Source organism: Cheilinus undulatus, linkage group 10 (assembly GCF_018320785.1).
Source record: "Cheilinus undulatus linkage group 10, ASM1832078v1, whole genome shotgun sequence".
Lineage (NCBI taxonomy): Eukaryota > Metazoa > Chordata > Actinopteri > Labriformes > Labridae > Cheilinus > Cheilinus undulatus.
In genome coordinates, this window is record NC_054874.1 from 896275 (window position 1) to 913863 (window position 17589).

Here is a 17589-nt window from a genome sequence, read left to right on the forward strand (position 1 = left end):
ATCACAGACGAGAAAGTAAACTGTGAAGGTAATCTGTGTTGTTTCTAAGGACTCTCAGTATGCTCTCCTAGAAACTAAACCTCTCATGTTTCTGAAGTTTGACCTGTTCATGTGCTGAGGCTGCTGTCTCTGCTACAGGTCTGATATATCAGTGTGGAAGCACAGCGCCCTGATTTCTAAGATCAGTGGGTTTAGAGTAGGTGATGTAAAATAGTAGATAAATGTTTCTGTGTGCTTTAAATGTGAAACCTGATTCAACAGCAGTCAGAAGAACCTGAGCGGAGCTGTTTATCCCAGGATAGTCAGTCTAAGACACAGGTGTCAAACTCAAGGCCCGGGGGCCAAATCCGGCCCATGGAACAGTTAAATCCGGTTCGCAAGATGATCTGATATTTCTGTTCTCACTGTCCCATCAGTCTGAGGTCTGCAGAGTTCCTCAAGGATAAAAATGTGAACGTATCCTGATGGTTTAAGAAATCCTTGTTAAGTAACAAAATCTGACAAAGTAAGGAGTAAAAATATGTAGATAAGAAGTCAGGAATGTGGGAAAAGAAATTTATTTGTGTTTTAATTTCATATTTTAAATTTAGCATCTCACAATTAGGACTCAAACTTAGGATTTTGACTTTTAATTTCATACTTTGATCATTTCAACTCATAATTTTGACTATTTTGATCTTTAAGATTCATATTTATAATTTTTAAGAGATATTTTGACCTTTTTAACCAATTATTTTGTATTTTACCTCATATTTTCAACTCCAAACTTTGACTTCATAATCCCATAGATTGACCTTTTACACTCACAGTTTAAAATTTTAATCATATTTTGACTTTTAAATTCATGATTACAATTTTTATCTAAAAGTTTAACCTTTTAAACTCAGGATTTCGACTTTCTTTCTTTTTAATATATTTGCCTTTAAAAATATATATTATTTATTTACATTATTTAAATGATTCTTCAATTTCATGTTTTGACCTTTTTGAACTAATAAATTCACTTTTCTCAGACTGTGAGCCTTTAAACTTATATCTTTAACTTTTTAAATGCCAAAATCATTTATCATCAGTGCTAAGGTTTTTTTAAATATTTTATCACCGGTGAAACAAGGTTGGCAGTTTCTGGTTAAAAAGGTGACCCTGCTAGGCCCTCAGGTTGGTCCTGAATCCAGAATCCGGCCCCTGCTGTGATTGAGTTTGACGACCCTGGTCTAAGAGGACTTAATCTGTCTGTCTTTGCTGGACTGTGTTGGGGTCATCCACAGGATCAGGTCTGTAGTCATTTGGTCTCAGTTTCATGATGCTGGTCTTCAGGGAGTACCACCATCCTCTCCAGGGGTACCAGACTATCCCATCGTCTGTCACTGCGCTGTAGTGGCCGTTACGGTAGTACCTGCCGTTCAGGTGAGCCGAGTGACACCTGGAGAGGGAGAGAGAAGACTTTACAGGAGGAGGTCTGCAGACAGAAACAGAGGAGGACTTTACAGGAGGAGGTCTGCAGAAAAACAGAGGAGGACTTTACAGGAGGAGGTCTGCAGAAAAACAGAGGAGGACTTTACAGGAGGAGGTCTGCAGACAGAAACAGAGGAGGACTTTACAGGAGGAGGTCTGCAGACAGAAACAGAGGAGGACTTTACAGGAGGAGGTCTGCAGACAGAAACGGAGGAGGACTTTACAGGAGGAGGTCTGCAGACAGAAACGGAGGAGGACTTTACAGGAGGAGGTCTGCAGACAGACACATAGGAGGACTTTACAGGAGGAGGTCTGCAGACAGAAACAGAGGAGGACTTTACAGGAGGAGGTCTGCAGACAGAAACAGAGGAGGACTTTACAGGAGGAGGTCTGCAGACAGAAACAGAGGAGGACTTTACAGGAGGAGGTCTGCAGACAGAAACAGAGGAAGACTTTACAGGAGGAGGTCTGCAGACAGAAACATAGGAGGACTTTACAGGAGGAGGTCTGCAGAGAGAAACAGAGGAGGACTTTACAGGAGGAGGTCTGCAGACGGACACATAGGAGGACTTTACAGGAGGAGGTCTGCAGACAGAAACAGAGGAGGACTTTACAGGAGGAGGTCTGCAGACGGACACATAGGAAGACTTTACAGGAGGAGGTCTGCAGACAGAAACAGAGGAGGACTTTACAGGAGGAGGTCTGCAGACGGACACATAGGAGGACTTTACAGGAGGAGGTCTGCAGACAGAAACAGAGGAGGACTTTACAGGAGGAGGTCTGCAGACAGACACATAGGAGGACTTTACAGGAGGAGGTCTGCAGACAGAAACAGAGGAGGACTTTACAGGAGGAGGTCTGCAGACAGAAACAGAGGAGGACTTTACAGGAGGAGGTCTGCAGACAGACACATAGGAGGACTTTACAGGAGGAGGTCTGCAGACAGAGGAAGACTTTACAGGAGGAGGTCTGCAGGCAGAGGAAGACTTTACAGGAGGAGGTCTGCAGACAGAGGAAGACTTTACAGGAGGAGGTCTGCAGATAGAAACATAGGAGGACTTTACAGGAGGAGGTCTGCAGACAGAAACAGAGGAGGACTTTACAGGAGGAGGTCTGCAGACAGAGGAAGACTTTACAGGAGGAGGTCTGCAGACAGAAACAGAGGAGGACTTTACAGGAGGAGGTCTGCAGACAGAAACAGAGGAGGACTTTACAGGAGGAGGTCTGCAGACAGAAACAGAGGAGGACTTTACAGGAGGAGGTCTGCAGACAGAAACAGAGGAGGACTTTACAGGAGGAGGTCTGTTGAAACTGTTTTATAAATGCCTCATTTACATCACACCTGACTGCTCATCTCCACTGTTAGAGTCAGATTTAAGTAAACCTGACTTTAGATAAACATCTCTGGGTTTACGTCCTAGCCTTTACCTCCTGAGGCCTCAGGCATGGCCTACCTCTCCATAAACCCTCCTCTATGTTTGCATGTTTGATAAATGAGTCTAAAGGTAGATTCCTGAGCTCGTACCTGTTGAACCACCAGCCTCCGCTGTCCTCCTTGGCACAGTTCCCGCCGTACTTATCGTTGTCCTGGTCATAGGTGCTGAACTTCATCCCCTGGTGGCTGGCCCAATCTGACACTCCAGTCTCATACGTCCCAGACAGAGCGTCCCCCGCCGTGCCCACATACGCCCCAAAGTTCAGACGGTACTGATCCTAGAGAGACAGAGAGGGTGAAGAGTGCAGTCTGAGGAAGGTTAATACCATTCTCCCTTTAAAGAGCGTGTTAGATGGTCGTTCATGTCCGTGTTTTAGAAGAATGCCTTCATTCAGGAGAGTGGACAGAGTCAGAAACTGGAGAGAGAGAGAGGGCAGCAACATGAGGGAGAGGAGCCACAGGCTGAATCTGACCCTGTGCACTGAGCTCCCACCACCAGACTAATTCAGGTATTTCTGAGCCATATCAGGTGAGTTTTCTCAACCTACCAGCCATCAGAGCAGGTCGATAAAAGTCTGATTCTGTGATGTTCAGGCATGACTTGGGTTTCATTTTTATGGACTCTGTGATGAGAACCAAGCAGGTCTAATCAGGAACTGAGAGAAGAACGCTCCTCTTCCTCCTCCCTGAGTCAGAGCTGCAGCTGCTCTATCTGCTAAAGGTCTTTAAAATGATGTCCCACTCATCTTTAGTCCAGTATAGTTAAAGAGGGCTTGAAATCCAGCATGAGACTGCAGAAAATGTGCACAAAATAACTGATTCTCTAGAGCAGGGGTTTCCAACTCAAGGCCTGGGGGCCAAATCCGGCCCGTGGTACCCGGCCCGTGAGATCATATCATATTCTTATTATAATTGGCCCTAAAATATGAGGTCTGCAGATTTCCTCCAGTATCAAAATGTAAACTTAACTTTGATGATATCAAATATCCTTAAGTCATAAATATGAGAAAAAATAAGGAATAAAAACAATTAGAAAAAAAGAAATGTGAGAAAATAAATCAATTTGTGTTTTTATTTCATATTTTCAATTTTGCATTTCACAATTATGACTTCAATCTATTATTTGGACTTTTATTTCATATTTTGACCTTTTACATTATTATTTGGACTTTTTATCTTTTATCTTAACCATTTTAAATGTATTATTTCCACTTTTTGTCTCATATTTTGAGCTTTTTAATTAATAATTTTGACATTTTATCTCATCGTTTGACTTTTTCAATTTGTTATTTAACCTTTATCTCACATTTTGCACCATTTTAAATTTTAAGTCATATTTTTGCCTTAAAAACATGATTGTGGCTTTCTTTTTAATATATTGGCCTTTTAAAGGCATTATTTTGACATCTAATTTTGTGCCTTTGAACTAATAAGTTTGAGTTATTATCTCAGATTTTGAGCCTTTTAACTAATTATTACGATTTTTTAAATCTGAAAATCATTTATCATCAGTGCTAGTTTTTTCCCCATTATTTATTACTGGTGAAAATGATGTTGACAGTTAAATGTGGACTGTTAGGTCCTCAGGTTAGACCATAATTAAGAATCCCGCCCCTTCTATGATTCAGTTTGACACCCCTGCTCTAGAGTCGGACTCTGATAAAGCAGGAAAATCCAGTCAGTTTGTTTTCCACACTTAGACCGTTGGCTTTTATTGTCAACTTTTAAATTTGTCTGTATATTTCCATTGTCCTTATTTGCAATTTCTCTGCCATTTTTAATCCGTTTTTACTACTTTAAGCCCATTTTTGTCACTTCTTTTTGCCAATTATCCCCCATTTAAGCTGCCTTGTGCCTTTAAATGCACTATTTTTCAAAAATGTTGCCATTCTTTGCTGCTTTTTGCCCATTTTAGTCACTTTCCACTCATTTTTTGGTCATTTTTTTAAACACTTTTTGGACATTTTTGCCAGCTGTAGCTCATTTTTTGTCACTTGTCACTCAAAATTTGCCACTTTCTACCCTTTTTTGCAAAATTTTCTTCCTCAATTCTGTCACTTTTCACCCAATTTTTTGGCATTTTATGCCGATATTGCCCCCTTTCACCCTTTTTTGCTGCTTTCTGACCATTTTGCCCCCTTTAACTTATTTTTATTGCCCCTTTAACACATTTTGCCACTTTTCAGCACTTAGATCAGGGTTGAGTAACACTGTTTTAAACTAAATACTGATATTAAATATTATAATTCTCACTGGTAGATTTTTGAATCCAGCAGGAAAGAGAAAAGGTTAATTTCCAACCCTGACATCCTGTAAGCCTGAGATCTGATTGGTCAGTCCAGCCTGTAGAAACCAGAGAGAAACCATAGAGCTGTCCATGCTGAGGAGATTCTACATTTCTACATAGAATCTGTGAATAGAAGTCATGGGTTCAGTCTCACCTTTTCACTGGCCACTCTGACGTTCCTGTACTCGGCGTAGCGCAGGTTCCCGTCAAAGTCCTCCAGGATGATCCTCAGAGAATAGTTCCCTGTTAGAACCAGAGGACGAGGGTTAAAGACGGCACAGTAGTGGTTAAAGTATGGCTGAATAATCAGATGCAGAGAAACAGAATCATCTGTGAGTCTGATTAGGGCTGGGTATTGTTGAGAACCTCACGATTTGTCTCGATTTCGATTCTTTAGGTTGTGATTCAATTCAATTCGATATTGATTTAAATGCTTCAATGTCGATTCAGTAAATAGTAGAAATACACAAGGGGCGGCACGGCAGCACAGCAGTTAGCGCTGTTGCCTCACAGCAAGACGGTTGCTGGTTCGCGTCCCGAACAGGGCCTTTCTGTGCAGAGGTTCCATGTTCTCCCCGTGCACGTGTGGGTTCTCTCCGGGTACTCCAGTTTCCCCACCACCACCAAAAACATGCTCGTTAGGTTAAATGATCACTCTAAATTGGCCGTAGGTGTGAATGTGAGTGTGCCTGGTTGTCTGTCTATATGTCAGCCCTGCGATTGACTGGCAACCAGTCCAGGGTGTACCCCGCCTCTCGCCCAATGACAGCTGGGATAGGCTCCAGCCCACCCCCGACCCAGAACAGAATAAGGGGTATAGAAAATGGATGGATAGAAATACACAAATAACCTGTTGACAATTTATTAAAGAAATGCCCATGCCCATGTGAACATATGTGATAAGTCACCTCACATTTTTGAGCAATAAAACATCTGAAAATAAAAATCTGCACAATAATAACTTATTTGTGCATATGGATTACAAAAGTAAAAAACATGACAGTTCTGTATAAACACTGAAAAAGTAAAGAGCATGTAAGCTTAAATAATATTTCTTTCCTCTTGGAAATTATGATAAACCTCACATTGGAAATTATGATAAACCTCACATAACATGGTTATGGTTGGTTGTTGTTTGGTCGAGTGCGGCCTCCGTCCATACAACGCGAAGCACATGCACAGCGATATTTTTATCCACCCCTAAGTCTGATTATTGATCAGGACTGTCCCAGTCTGAGGGGAAATTGCTGAATTTTTCAGTTTATATCTATGTTTAGAAAACTCTCCTACCTTGGGTTGTGATGTCATGCAGTTTGTCATTTCCAAGCCAAAACTCTCCTCGCTCCGCCTCCATGTCTCCAAACCCCGCCTTATACTCCGCCCATGACCTGATGGAGAGTTAGCTAAATTGATCGATACTCACAGGACGAGAATGGGGCCAGCGTTACTCAACCAAAGAGCCTAACTGTTGAAAAATAGAGCCACAATCTAAGTGATGAACAGTGGTGAAAAAATGGGTTAAATATCTATAAAAAAAATAAGTTAAAGCTGGTTAAAAAAAAGGTAAAAAAAAAAAAAAAAGTGGCAAAAATGTTGCTGAAAATGGGTAAAATAGGCATAAAACGGCCACAACTGGGTGAAAAGTCACAAAAATTGAGTAAAAAGTGGCAGAAATGGGGGAGAAGTGACAAAAAATGTGTCACACATGGCAGAAATGGTGATAAAGCAGCAATTAAGGTGGCAATAAAATGAGTGAAAAGTGTTTTAAATGGTAAAAAAGCAGCAAAAAGATGGGAAAAATGGGCAAACAGATGGGAAAAGGTGACATTTAATGGCAAGAAGCAGCATAAATGGGAAAAAGGGGAATATAAAAATTGCATAAAGCAGGATAAAAGAGGCATAGAGGTCAAAATGGCAAAAATGGCACAAAATTGGCAAAAATTGGCAGAAAGTGGCAAAAAAAGATGCATAAATGGGCAAAAAGCAGCTAAAAACTGATTAAAAGTGTCAAAAATTGCAAATAAGGGCAATGGAGACTGACATAAAATAAAAGTTGACAATTAAGTTTGACAATTAAAGCCTAGTGTGTAAGTGTGGGAAACAAACTGATTAATGCTACTTGCAATGGATCATGTTTAAAGTCAAGGTGTCCCTTTTTAAAGGCTTCCTGGAGGAATGATATTTCAAATTAAGACACAAAAGAGCCACACACACACTGAGTATTGCTGACTGAGACTTTGGTTAGCTTTGCTCTCAGTGAACAGGAAATAAATGTTAGTAAATAAATAATTGTGTATAAACTCTAATTAGATGTCTCATGAGGAGAGTAAAGGATGCTGGGTAGACGTTAGCAGATGAGGTTATCACCTGTCGAAGCGCTGAGTCCCGTTGATCCGTCTCTGGATGACGGTCCATCCTCCTCCATCGCTCATGTCACAGTACACTCTGAGAGGAGACGGACTGCTCAGAGGCCTGATCCTGTAAGATCCACTGGATTTGGAGCCTGAACTGAAGAGCTGAGAACAGTCTGACACAGAAGCATGAATCTTAGATTTCTATCTAAAATAATTATCACACAGGAACCAGTCTATCGTAGAGATTCAGCCCAGCCATGATGGATCCTCTCTGCTGTCAAACTGCAGCTACCTCAGGTCATACCTGCCTGTTAACACCTGTATATTCAGTAAAACATGGTTCTGGAACTTTCTAGGCTCTTTTTGCCCAGCCTGCAGCCCCTCATACCTGGACCAGCTCCTCGTGGACTTTACTCTGGACTTTAAAGAGTTAACAGTGAAGAAAAGCTGTAAACCCCGGTGATCTGGTTCTGACCTGGGACAGACCTGAACATTAGACTGTACTCTTAGACTGACCTGTGTGCAGCGTGTCCTGGTTCTGGTCAGATCCGGCTCCAGCTTTGTGGTCAGGCTGGTTCTGATGTCGTAATTTCTGGAGGAGGAGCTCTTGGTCCTGAAGCTGGATCTTCAGAAGCCGTTCCTGTTCACGAAGCCGAGCCACCTCCTCACTGCAGATGTCTGACGCCTACAGAAACACGTGGATCATTCCATGTTTGAGGTTATTAATAAAATGCTTTTCCTGCTGTAGATCTTTAAGGAAAATAAGCTCAGAGTTAAACAATCATTAGCAGGAAAGAGTCGCCAACCCTGGCTTAGCAGTGTCTCTGACTCAGAGCTCCACTTTACATCTCACCACCAAAAAGAACAAAGGCAGATTTTTATCCTGCCAACAACCATGAGTCCTAGACGCTGGAGAGAGACTTAGTGTGGTGGAAAAATGGAAGCATCCTGGTGTAATATTTGACTGAAATTTTTACTTTAAACCACCAAAAATCTCAAATGATATAAAGTTCAGTCAGCCAAATTTCCATCATGCTGCTGAGAAGCATCCCCACAGCACCATGCTGTGAGAAGCATCCTCACAGCATGGTGCTGTGGGGATGCTTCTCAGCAGCATAACAGGTGAATATGGACTAATTTTAGAGTGCAGATATGATCTGAAACAATCCTGTACAAGAAAGAATGCAAATACAGATCTGTTCCTTTAACTGAGTTCAGAAACAACAGCCTGTCAACATTCTGACACAGCTTGTCAATAATTTTACAGTTAAAAAGTAAAACAAGAAGAATCTGGAAGAGAAAAACCATCAATAACTGTCAGAAACGCGGAGATCTGTTCAGTGAGGGTGGACATTTAAACACAGCCGTCTGTTTAACACAGCGTTACTCAACCAAAGAGTCAAAGTATTGAAAAATACCTTTGCAGGAGCCACAATGTTAGAGGGGAAGAGTGGCAAAAACTGGTTAGAGTAGCAATAAAAATAAGTTAAAGATGGCAAATAATGGTCAAAAAGCAGCAAAAAAGGGGCAAATTAGGCATAAAATGACAAAAAGTGGGTGAAAAGTGGAACAACAGGGAGAACAAGTGACACAGGGTGAGAGGTTACCAAAAAAATGAGTCCCAGGTGGCAAAAAATAGCCAAAAAAACAGCAAAAACATGACAAAAATATGAGTGTCCAAGTGACTAAAATAGGCAAAAATGTGGGGAAAAAGTGGCAAAAAATTGCAAAGAAGAAGAAAAAAAATTGCAAAAAGCAGGATAAAAACTGGCAAAAAAAAAATGGTGGCAAAAAAATGGATAGAAGTAGTAAAAATGGGCAAAAAGTGGCAAAAAGAAATGGCAGAGATGGGCTTAAAGCAGTAGAAATGGATTAAAAGTGACCAAAAAAATAGAAAAAATTTGGCAAAAAATTGCAAATTAGGGCGATGCAAATATACACACAAAAAATAAAGGTTAAAAACTAAAGCCAACTGTACTAATGTGGGGATTCAAACTGAGGTCAAAGTTTCCCTTTATAAACGGTTTTCTGGGGGAATGATATTTCAAATTAAGACACAAACAAGCCACAAGAGGCTCTAGAGCCGTGGTTTTCAAACTTTTTACACCCAAGGCACACCTAAGGTTAAGCCAAAATCTCAAGGCACACCATATTCATATCAATACAAAACAAACTTTTAGAATAATATAAAAGTCAAGGTGGGCTGTAAGGGGGATAAAGGGGAGAGGTCTCTGGGACCCAGCCAAATGGGAGTTGCAAAAGTGGGCAAAAGGTGGCAAAATCAGTAAAAAGTAATGAAATAACCATGGCAAAATTTGGCAAAAAGTGGTAAGACAAAGTCAAAAATGGGTAACAATTGGCATAAGGGACCAAGAAACGGGTTCAAAGTGGCAAAAAACATGTTGAAATTGTCAAAAGGTGGTAAAAATGGGTTACAAGTGTCCAAAAAGGGTTAAATGTCGTAAAAAGGTGGTTAAAACGGGTTAAAAATAATTTTTAAAAATGGGCAAAATTGTCCAGACAAAGTCAAAGTGAGTGAACATTGGCAAAAAGGTGGCAAAAATGGGTTACAAGTGGCAGAAAAGGGTTAAAGTTGCTAAAAGGTGGTAAAAATGGTTGAAAGTGTTAAAAAAAATGGGCAAAAAATGTCCAAATAATAGCAAAGGTAGGCAAAAAACACCAAAAAGGTAGCAAAAATTGGTGAAATTTGGCAAAAAGTTCAAAAAAATTGGCAAAATATGTAAAAAGGTTTTTTAAAAGTATATAAAACAGCAGCAAAAATAGTCTAAGTTCTCAAAATATGTGGCAAAATGAGTAGAAAAATTGGTTAACTTGGTAAAAAAAAAAAAAAGCATGAATTAATAATTTTAACACCAATTTCAAGTCAATAATAGCTTGCCATAACCTTGCAAAGCAGATGGATACGCCTGTTTCCTTGGGGAGAACCCATTCTCTGGGTTTTTTTTTTTTCAGGGGCTAAGTCAGATCCCCAAGGCACATCTTGACTTGCCACCACACCATTTGGGAACCACTGGTCTAGAGCCACGCGATGAGTATCACTGGTCTAATACTAACGACAGTCACCTCGTGTAAAAACACCTGAACAGGTCTGAAAGCACTGAAAATGAACTAAAGATAACATTTGTAATGTTAAAGTTAAGTCCAGATTATTAACAGTGTTGTCCGAGTACTCACACAGAGAGCCTGGATATAAGCCGTGATCACCATCAGACCTCCCAGCTGCAGCCGCCAGAGTCCCATCATGCTCTGCTTTATAAAAGAGATAAATGTAAGGATCAGAAATCAGAAGATAATGTGCTTCTCCGAGGTTAGCTGTGTCTTTTTTATATTCCCAGAAAGCCGTTTCCTCACATCTGGACCCAGACTGAGCTCGACCCAGGATAATAAAGACCAGGTGGAATACCAGATTCTCTCTGGTCCTAATATACACACAAATATGCAGGGAGGGTCAGGAACACGGCTCTAAAAGGCAGCAGTGTTAGGAAAGAGAGCAAACAGAATTCCCGTAATAACAGAATCTGTGTGGAAAACAACCACAATTCCCAGAAAGTAGGGACAGGGCCATGTTTACCTTTGTTTAGCATCTCCTCTTCTTTAACAACAGTCTGAAAACATCTGGGAAGTGAGGAGACCAGCTGATGGAGAGGAATGTTGTCCCATTCTTGTCTGAGTAGGACTCTATCTGGGTCTTCTTTGCTGGTTTTGTCCTTTTCTGATGCTCTAAATGTTTTCTATCAGTGAAAGGTCTAGACTGCAGGCAGACCAGTTCAGGACCTGCACTCTTCTCCCGTGAAGCCATGCTGTTGTGATACATCTAGCATTGATAGTTCCTTTCCAGATGTTAGAGCTGCCCACGCCATAGGCACTAATGCAACCCCATCCCATCAGAGATGCTTTAGACCTGAGCCAGGAGAACAAGCTGGATGCTCCCTCTCCTCTTTAGTCCACAGGACACGGCGTCTGTGGTTTCCTCTGACCACAGAACAGTTTTCCATGTTTCCTCTGACCACAGAACAGTTTTCCATGTTTCCTCTGACCACAGAATAGTTTTCCATGTTTCCTCAGTCCATGTTAAATGAGCTTTGGTCCAGAGAAGACGGACCACGGTGTTTCTGGATCCTGTTCACATATGGCCTCTTCTCTCCATGATCCAGCTTTAACTGTCATTGGTGGATGGCACGGCCAACTGTGTTGACAGACGATGATTTCTGGAATGTTCCTGAGCCCATGCAGTGATTTCACTACAGAATTATGATTTTTAATGAGGGCCCCTGAGGGCCCCTCCAGCCTTGGCCCTTGCTCTCGGAGATTTCTCCAGATTCTCTGAATCTGTTCATGATATCATGGACTGTAGATGGAGGGAGATTGGTGAACCTCTGCCCATCTTTACTTCTGAGAGACTCTGCCTCTCTAAAATGCTGCTTTTATACCCAGTCATGTGACTGACCTGTTGATAATTAACCTAATTAGCTGTAAAATGCTCCTCCAGCAGTGTTTCATTAGTACCACTTACTTTTCCAGCCTTTTGTTGCCCTGTCCCTACTTTTTTGAGATGTTTTGCTGCCATCAGATTCAAAATGAGCTCATATTTGTCCTGAAATTTTAAAATGTCTCAGTTTCTGACCTGTTGTTTCTGTGAACCTAATCTGGGTTTATGAGATTTGACAATCATTGACTTCTGTTCTTATCTGCATTTTTCAGTTTTCAGTTTTCAACGTCCCAACTTTTTAAAAATGTGTTTGTGTGGACGGCCAAATTTACATTTTTCTAACTCCAGATGAGACAGATCCACAGAGACCGATGAAGGTAACAAACTCAGGCAGACCATAATAACGTAAATAAAAACACATTTATTTATTTATTCATCAGTCATTAAAATCAAACTACTAGGATCTTGATGCTGTTTCCATCATGAGGTTTCATCCAGACATGGTCTAGACTGGATCGGTCTCTGATGATAGCCTCCTCCTGCCTGGTGGTCCAGGTTTGCTCTCTGAAGGCCTTTGCACCGGTCCATAGTCCTACTGAAGGGCACACATGCACACAGACAAACGTAGACCAGTTATGACCTCTGACATTTAGAATTACATAGAACGTCTGCTAGGCTCATTTATACTAGTTAGCATATCGACACGCCCCTTTTAATGCCCATATAAGGGCATGAGACTGCAGAGGAGTGTGCAAACACAGAAGGCGCAGTGAGGCAGACATTTAAACATGCATTTAAAATGTGATTAACAGTAATTAACTATTAATCAGTGATTTATCCTGATTAGCTCTATCTTTAACAGTTAAACCTGCTCTGTTTCTATGGTAACAGTCTTTTTGGCTGAATAAATATAGATAATATAAAAATAAATATCTGATATTTGCTGCATTAATATCTTTAGCAGATTATCAGTCAGCATTAGCTGAACATTATCCTGATGATTACCTTCTGGTCTAAGTCAGACTTCCTCTGAAGACCACGAGGTTCTCTCCTTCTGGTGACAGATCCATCAGACTTTCCTAAACATAGACCAGAACAGACCAGATCAGACTAGATCAGATCAGACCAGACCAGATCAGACTAGACTAGATCAGATCAGATCAGACCAGACCAGACCAGACCAGACCAGATCAGAAGAGACCAGAACAGATCAGATCACACCAGACCAGATCAGATCAGACCAGACCAGACTGATCACACCAGACCAGATCACACCAGACCAGATCACACCAGACCAGACCAGATCAGAACAGACCAGACCAGATCAGTCCAGATCAGATCAGACCAGACCAGGCCAGGCCAGGCCAGATCAGTCCAGATCAGTCCAGATCAGACCAGGTAAAGGAGAGTGCTGCTGAAATATTCTCTTAGATCAGGGGTGTCAAACTCAAGGCCCGGGGGCCAAATCCGGTCTGTGGAAGGATTATATCTGGCCTGTACTCTAACTGGCCCACCAGTCTAAGGTCTGCAGATTTCCTCCAGTATAAAAATGTAAACTTAAACTTGATTATTTAAAGCCATAAAAATCTGATGAAGTAAAGAGTAAGAAAGATTTTATAAAAGTCATGAATATCGGAAAAGAAATTAATTTGTTTTTATTTCATGTTTTCAATTTTGCATCTCAAGATTACAACTCAAACTCTTGATTTTGACTTTTCATTTTATACTGTGACCTGTTCAACTCAGAATTTTGACTTTGTCACATTTTAATCTTTTAGATTCCCAATGTTAAATTTTAAGTCGTATTTTGACCATTTTAACTCCTTATTTTGGCTTTTTAACCCCATATTTTGAATTTTAAACTCATGATTTCAATTTCTTTCCCATATTTTGACATTTTAAATGAATACTTTTTACTTTTTATATCATATTTTGACCTATCAGACCTACAATTTAAAATTTTAAGTCATTTTTTGACATTTGAACTCATGATTTCACATTTGATCTCATATTTTGACCTTTCAAACTTATATCAATTTCCTCCTTGCTATTTGCTCTTTAAAAACATTATTTTTCTATTTTAATATCGTGTTCTGATCTTTTGAACTAATAAGTTGGAACTTTTATCACAGATTTGAGCCTTTAAATTTATCTTTTTTTTTTTTTTTAATTTCCAAAATATTTATCATCAGTGCTGTTTTCTCATATTTTATTACTGGTGAAAATGAGGTTGACAGTTTATGGTTAAAAGTTGATCCTTTTAGGTTCTCCCCTGCTGTGACTGAGTCTGACACCCCTGTCTTAGATAAATCCCATCATTGCTAAAGCTAACACCTGTCCTGTAAACTGAAGCTGTTACCTTTGTTGGTGACTGAGCGTGTCTGCCCTGAGACCTCAGGGTCATCAGGTTGGTCCTCGTCAGTCTTCTTATAATAGTACGGCTGGTCAGGGGGTCCAAACCTCTTTATAAAAACACACACAGACTTTAGAGTGGACTTCCTGTAGTTCTGAGGCTGAACAATAACACACAGATAAACAAGACTCCTCTACCTTGTCAGGCCACATGAAGCTGATAAAAAGAATGATGGGAAGTCCAACAGAGAAGACATAGATGCCCCAGAGCCAGGGGCGCTGGTGGGTGGCCAATAGGAGGCGCTCTATGAGACCGGGCTGAAACACACAAACAGAAATAGTCAAGTCTGAGGTTAGGTTAAGAAAGTCTGACCTGTTCATAATAAATCCAACCTATTTATCAGTCATTTCCCCTAAACCTAATAACTGGTTGTTCCATCCTTGGCATTTGTGATAACTGTCACTGAGTCTTTCTATCTGTCTAAGTCCAGACTTTGACTAGACCACTCCAGAACCTTCTTGTCGTCTTTAGTCCAGTCAGAGGTGGACTTGCTGGTGTGTTTGGGATCATGGTCCTGCTCCATAACCCAAGTGGTCTTGAGCTTGAGGTCATGGTCTGATGGTCGGACATTCTCCTTGAGGATTTTCTGCTAGAGAGCAGAATTCATGGTTCTAGTGGTCCAGGTCCTGGTCCAGACCATCACACTACCACCACCATGTCTGACTGTTGGTCTGATGTTCTTCTGATGAAATGCTGGGTTCATCTGACTCCAATGAAACGGGATGCACACCTTCCAGAAAATTCCTCTTCTGTCTGGTCAGTCCTCAGAATATTTTCCCAGAAGTCTTGGGGATCATCAGGATGTTTTTTAGTCAAATGTGAGACGAGCCATTGTGTTCTTTTTGCTCAGCAATGGTTTTGGCCTTGGAACTCTCCCATGATGCCATTGTTGCCCAGTCTCTTTCTGATTGGTGAGTCATGAACTCTGACCTTAACTGAGTCAGTGAGGCCTGCAGGTCTTTAGATGTGGTTCTGGGTTCCTCTGGGATCGCCTGGATGAGTCGTCCATGTTCTCTCGGAGTCATGTTGGTAGGCTGGCCACTCCTGGGAAGGTTCACCACTGTTCACAGTTTTCTCCATTTGTGGATAATGGCTCTCACTGACCCCCAAAGCCTTAGAAATGTCTCTGTAACCTTTTCAGACTGATAGATGTCAGTAATTTTGCTTCTCATCTGTTCTTCTGTAGATGGTTCCATGATGTGTTGGAGATCTTCTAGCCTACTTCACTATCAGACAGGTTCTAGTAAAGGGGGTTCTGGATCCAACAGGTCTGGCAGTAATCAGGTGTGGGTCTGGATAGTCAAACTGAGATCAGCTTTTTAAAAAATGTGGTTAATCAGAGTAAATTCATGATTCAACAAAGAGGGTCAGTGACTTTTTCTTATAGGACCAGGGAGGGTTGGATGGATTTTCCCTTAATAAATGAAACCATCATTTAGGAACTGGTTTATGTATTTACTCAGGTGATCTTTGTCTGATACAGCTCTGTATGTTGTATGAAAAGATTTTTATAATTCTAATTAAAGAACATCTTACCTCTGCTGCTGCAGAGACTGGTGTCATACTGGTAACCAGTATAATGCACAGCAACAGGACCCTCCAGTAGACCTCCATGTCTGAAACACTCTGCACAGAGAACTCAGATAAACACACAAATATATTAGCATGCTGAAACAGTATAGACACATCAGACACAGAGGGATCAGGTTCTCCTTCTCTACATGTCTGATGTTTGACTCTGAGGTTCACTCAGAGGGATTTAGAGACCATGAGGAGCATGCTGAGCTTTACAGAAAGGACAGTCACAGAGGCATGCACGTGCAAAACTAAGCAGAGTGGAACAAAAACACAGAATAAAAACAGAGAGAGATGGAGGAGTTGTAGGACAGAGACAGAGAAAGAGTCAGAGAAGCGCTGCTCATGATTCTACCTTTAACAGACTGGGATTCTTCAGTTTACTCCTTAAAGACACTTCCTGGTACCTGCAGGTCATGTGATGTTGGACTTTGGTCCAGAAGGACTTGTTTACCTGGCAGCAGAGCGTGCTCTGAGCACAGCAGAGGGCTAAGTCACTGTTATCAGCAGGCATGCTGCAGGACCATCAGCCCTCATGGTTACAGAGCAGCCATGTCACTTTATCATTTACTATAATAAAATTAAAAAAGTAGTATTTATATAAAGAAACCAATAAAGCCCTGTATCAGTAAACAATAGAACAGTATTTATATAGGAAAACTGCTTTAAATAAAACCAGGACTATGATAAAATTAAAAACATTATTTATAAAAGAAAACTGCTTTAAATAAAATCAGGACTATAATAAAATTAAAAACATTATTTATACAAGAAACCTGCTTTAAATAAAACTAGGACAATAATAAAATTAAAAACGTTATTTATATAGGAAAACTATTTTAAATAAAACCACGACTATAATAAATATATACAAACATTATTTATACAAGAAACCTGCTTTAAGTAAAACCAGGACTACAATAATATATAAAACATTATTTTTACAAGAAACCTGCTTTAAATAAAACCAGGACTTTTATTTGTTGAAGTCAGAAGGACTTTCATTTGTATTTGGGGGTTTGACACTTTTATTACGAACTTCTTTCATCCAAACTTTTGAAATTTTCATGTAAATCACAGAGTTTTTAGAATTAAATGTCTTTGTCTTGTTGATGTAAAACTTTTTTAACCACATTTTTTTGAGGTCCCCTCATAAATCTGCGACTTCTACGACCAGATGCATGGGCAGAGTCTGGCTCTCACCACAGAGGCATAAAAGCAAATCTCTAATAAAACACAGAACCTCTAACAGTCAGACATGCAGCCAAGATAAACAGAAAGTCCACTATACTGAGGATATCTGAGTTCTAGTGGATTAGAGGTGAGAGGAGAGAGAACATGAGAGAACCTGAGGAACTAACAGTGAAGGTTAACAGAGTATCTGTTTACAGGAGTGAACGTCCCTTTAAAGCAAACTAAAATCATGCTGAGCAGTGTGTCAAACATTGTCTATAGTTAGTGAGAACAGGGTTATTTAGATGGAGCGGCACTGTCCCAGAGAAAATCAGCTGTTAGAATAAAGAGGCCGATGGATTCAGTTCAAACATTAGAACTGTAGATCTATGGAGGTGTTACGCCCCCTGGTGGATAAAAACAGAAGTGATGACAGTACAGGTCAAG

At 40.6% G+C, this 17589-nt stretch overlaps 2 protein-coding genes across 2 annotated transcripts; both read right to left on the reverse strand.

Annotated features, from left to right (window-relative positions):
- Positions 1–1080: 1080 nt before the first annotated feature.
- fgl1 (fibrinogen-like 1) lies at positions 1081–10935 on the reverse strand. Its single transcript, XM_041797935.1, has 7 exons — positions 10727–10935; positions 8048–8216; positions 7545–7704; positions 6468–6565; positions 5332–5420; positions 2981–3168; positions 1081–1423 (listed from the first exon to the last, which is right to left on the reverse strand). Exons 1-7 carry the CDS (start codon positions 10793–10795, stop codon positions 1225–1227), a joined length of 972 nt encoding a protein of 323 aa, XP_041653869.1. The 5' UTR covers positions 10796–10935; the 3' UTR covers positions 1081–1224.
- A 1522-nt stretch (positions 10936–12457) lies between these two features.
- Positions 12458–16347, reverse strand: LOC121516846 (calnexin-like). Its single transcript, XM_041798270.1, has 6 exons — positions 16325–16347; positions 15931–16020; positions 14532–14651; positions 14341–14443; positions 12987–13060; positions 12458–12576 (listed from the first exon to the last, which is right to left on the reverse strand). The coding sequence occupies exons 2-6, from the start codon at positions 16006–16008 to the stop codon at positions 12574–12576; spliced, it is 378 nt and encodes a 125-aa protein (XP_041654204.1). The 5' UTR covers positions 16009–16020; positions 16325–16347; the 3' UTR covers positions 12458–12573.
- Between the last annotated feature and the right edge of the window lie 1242 nt (positions 16348–17589).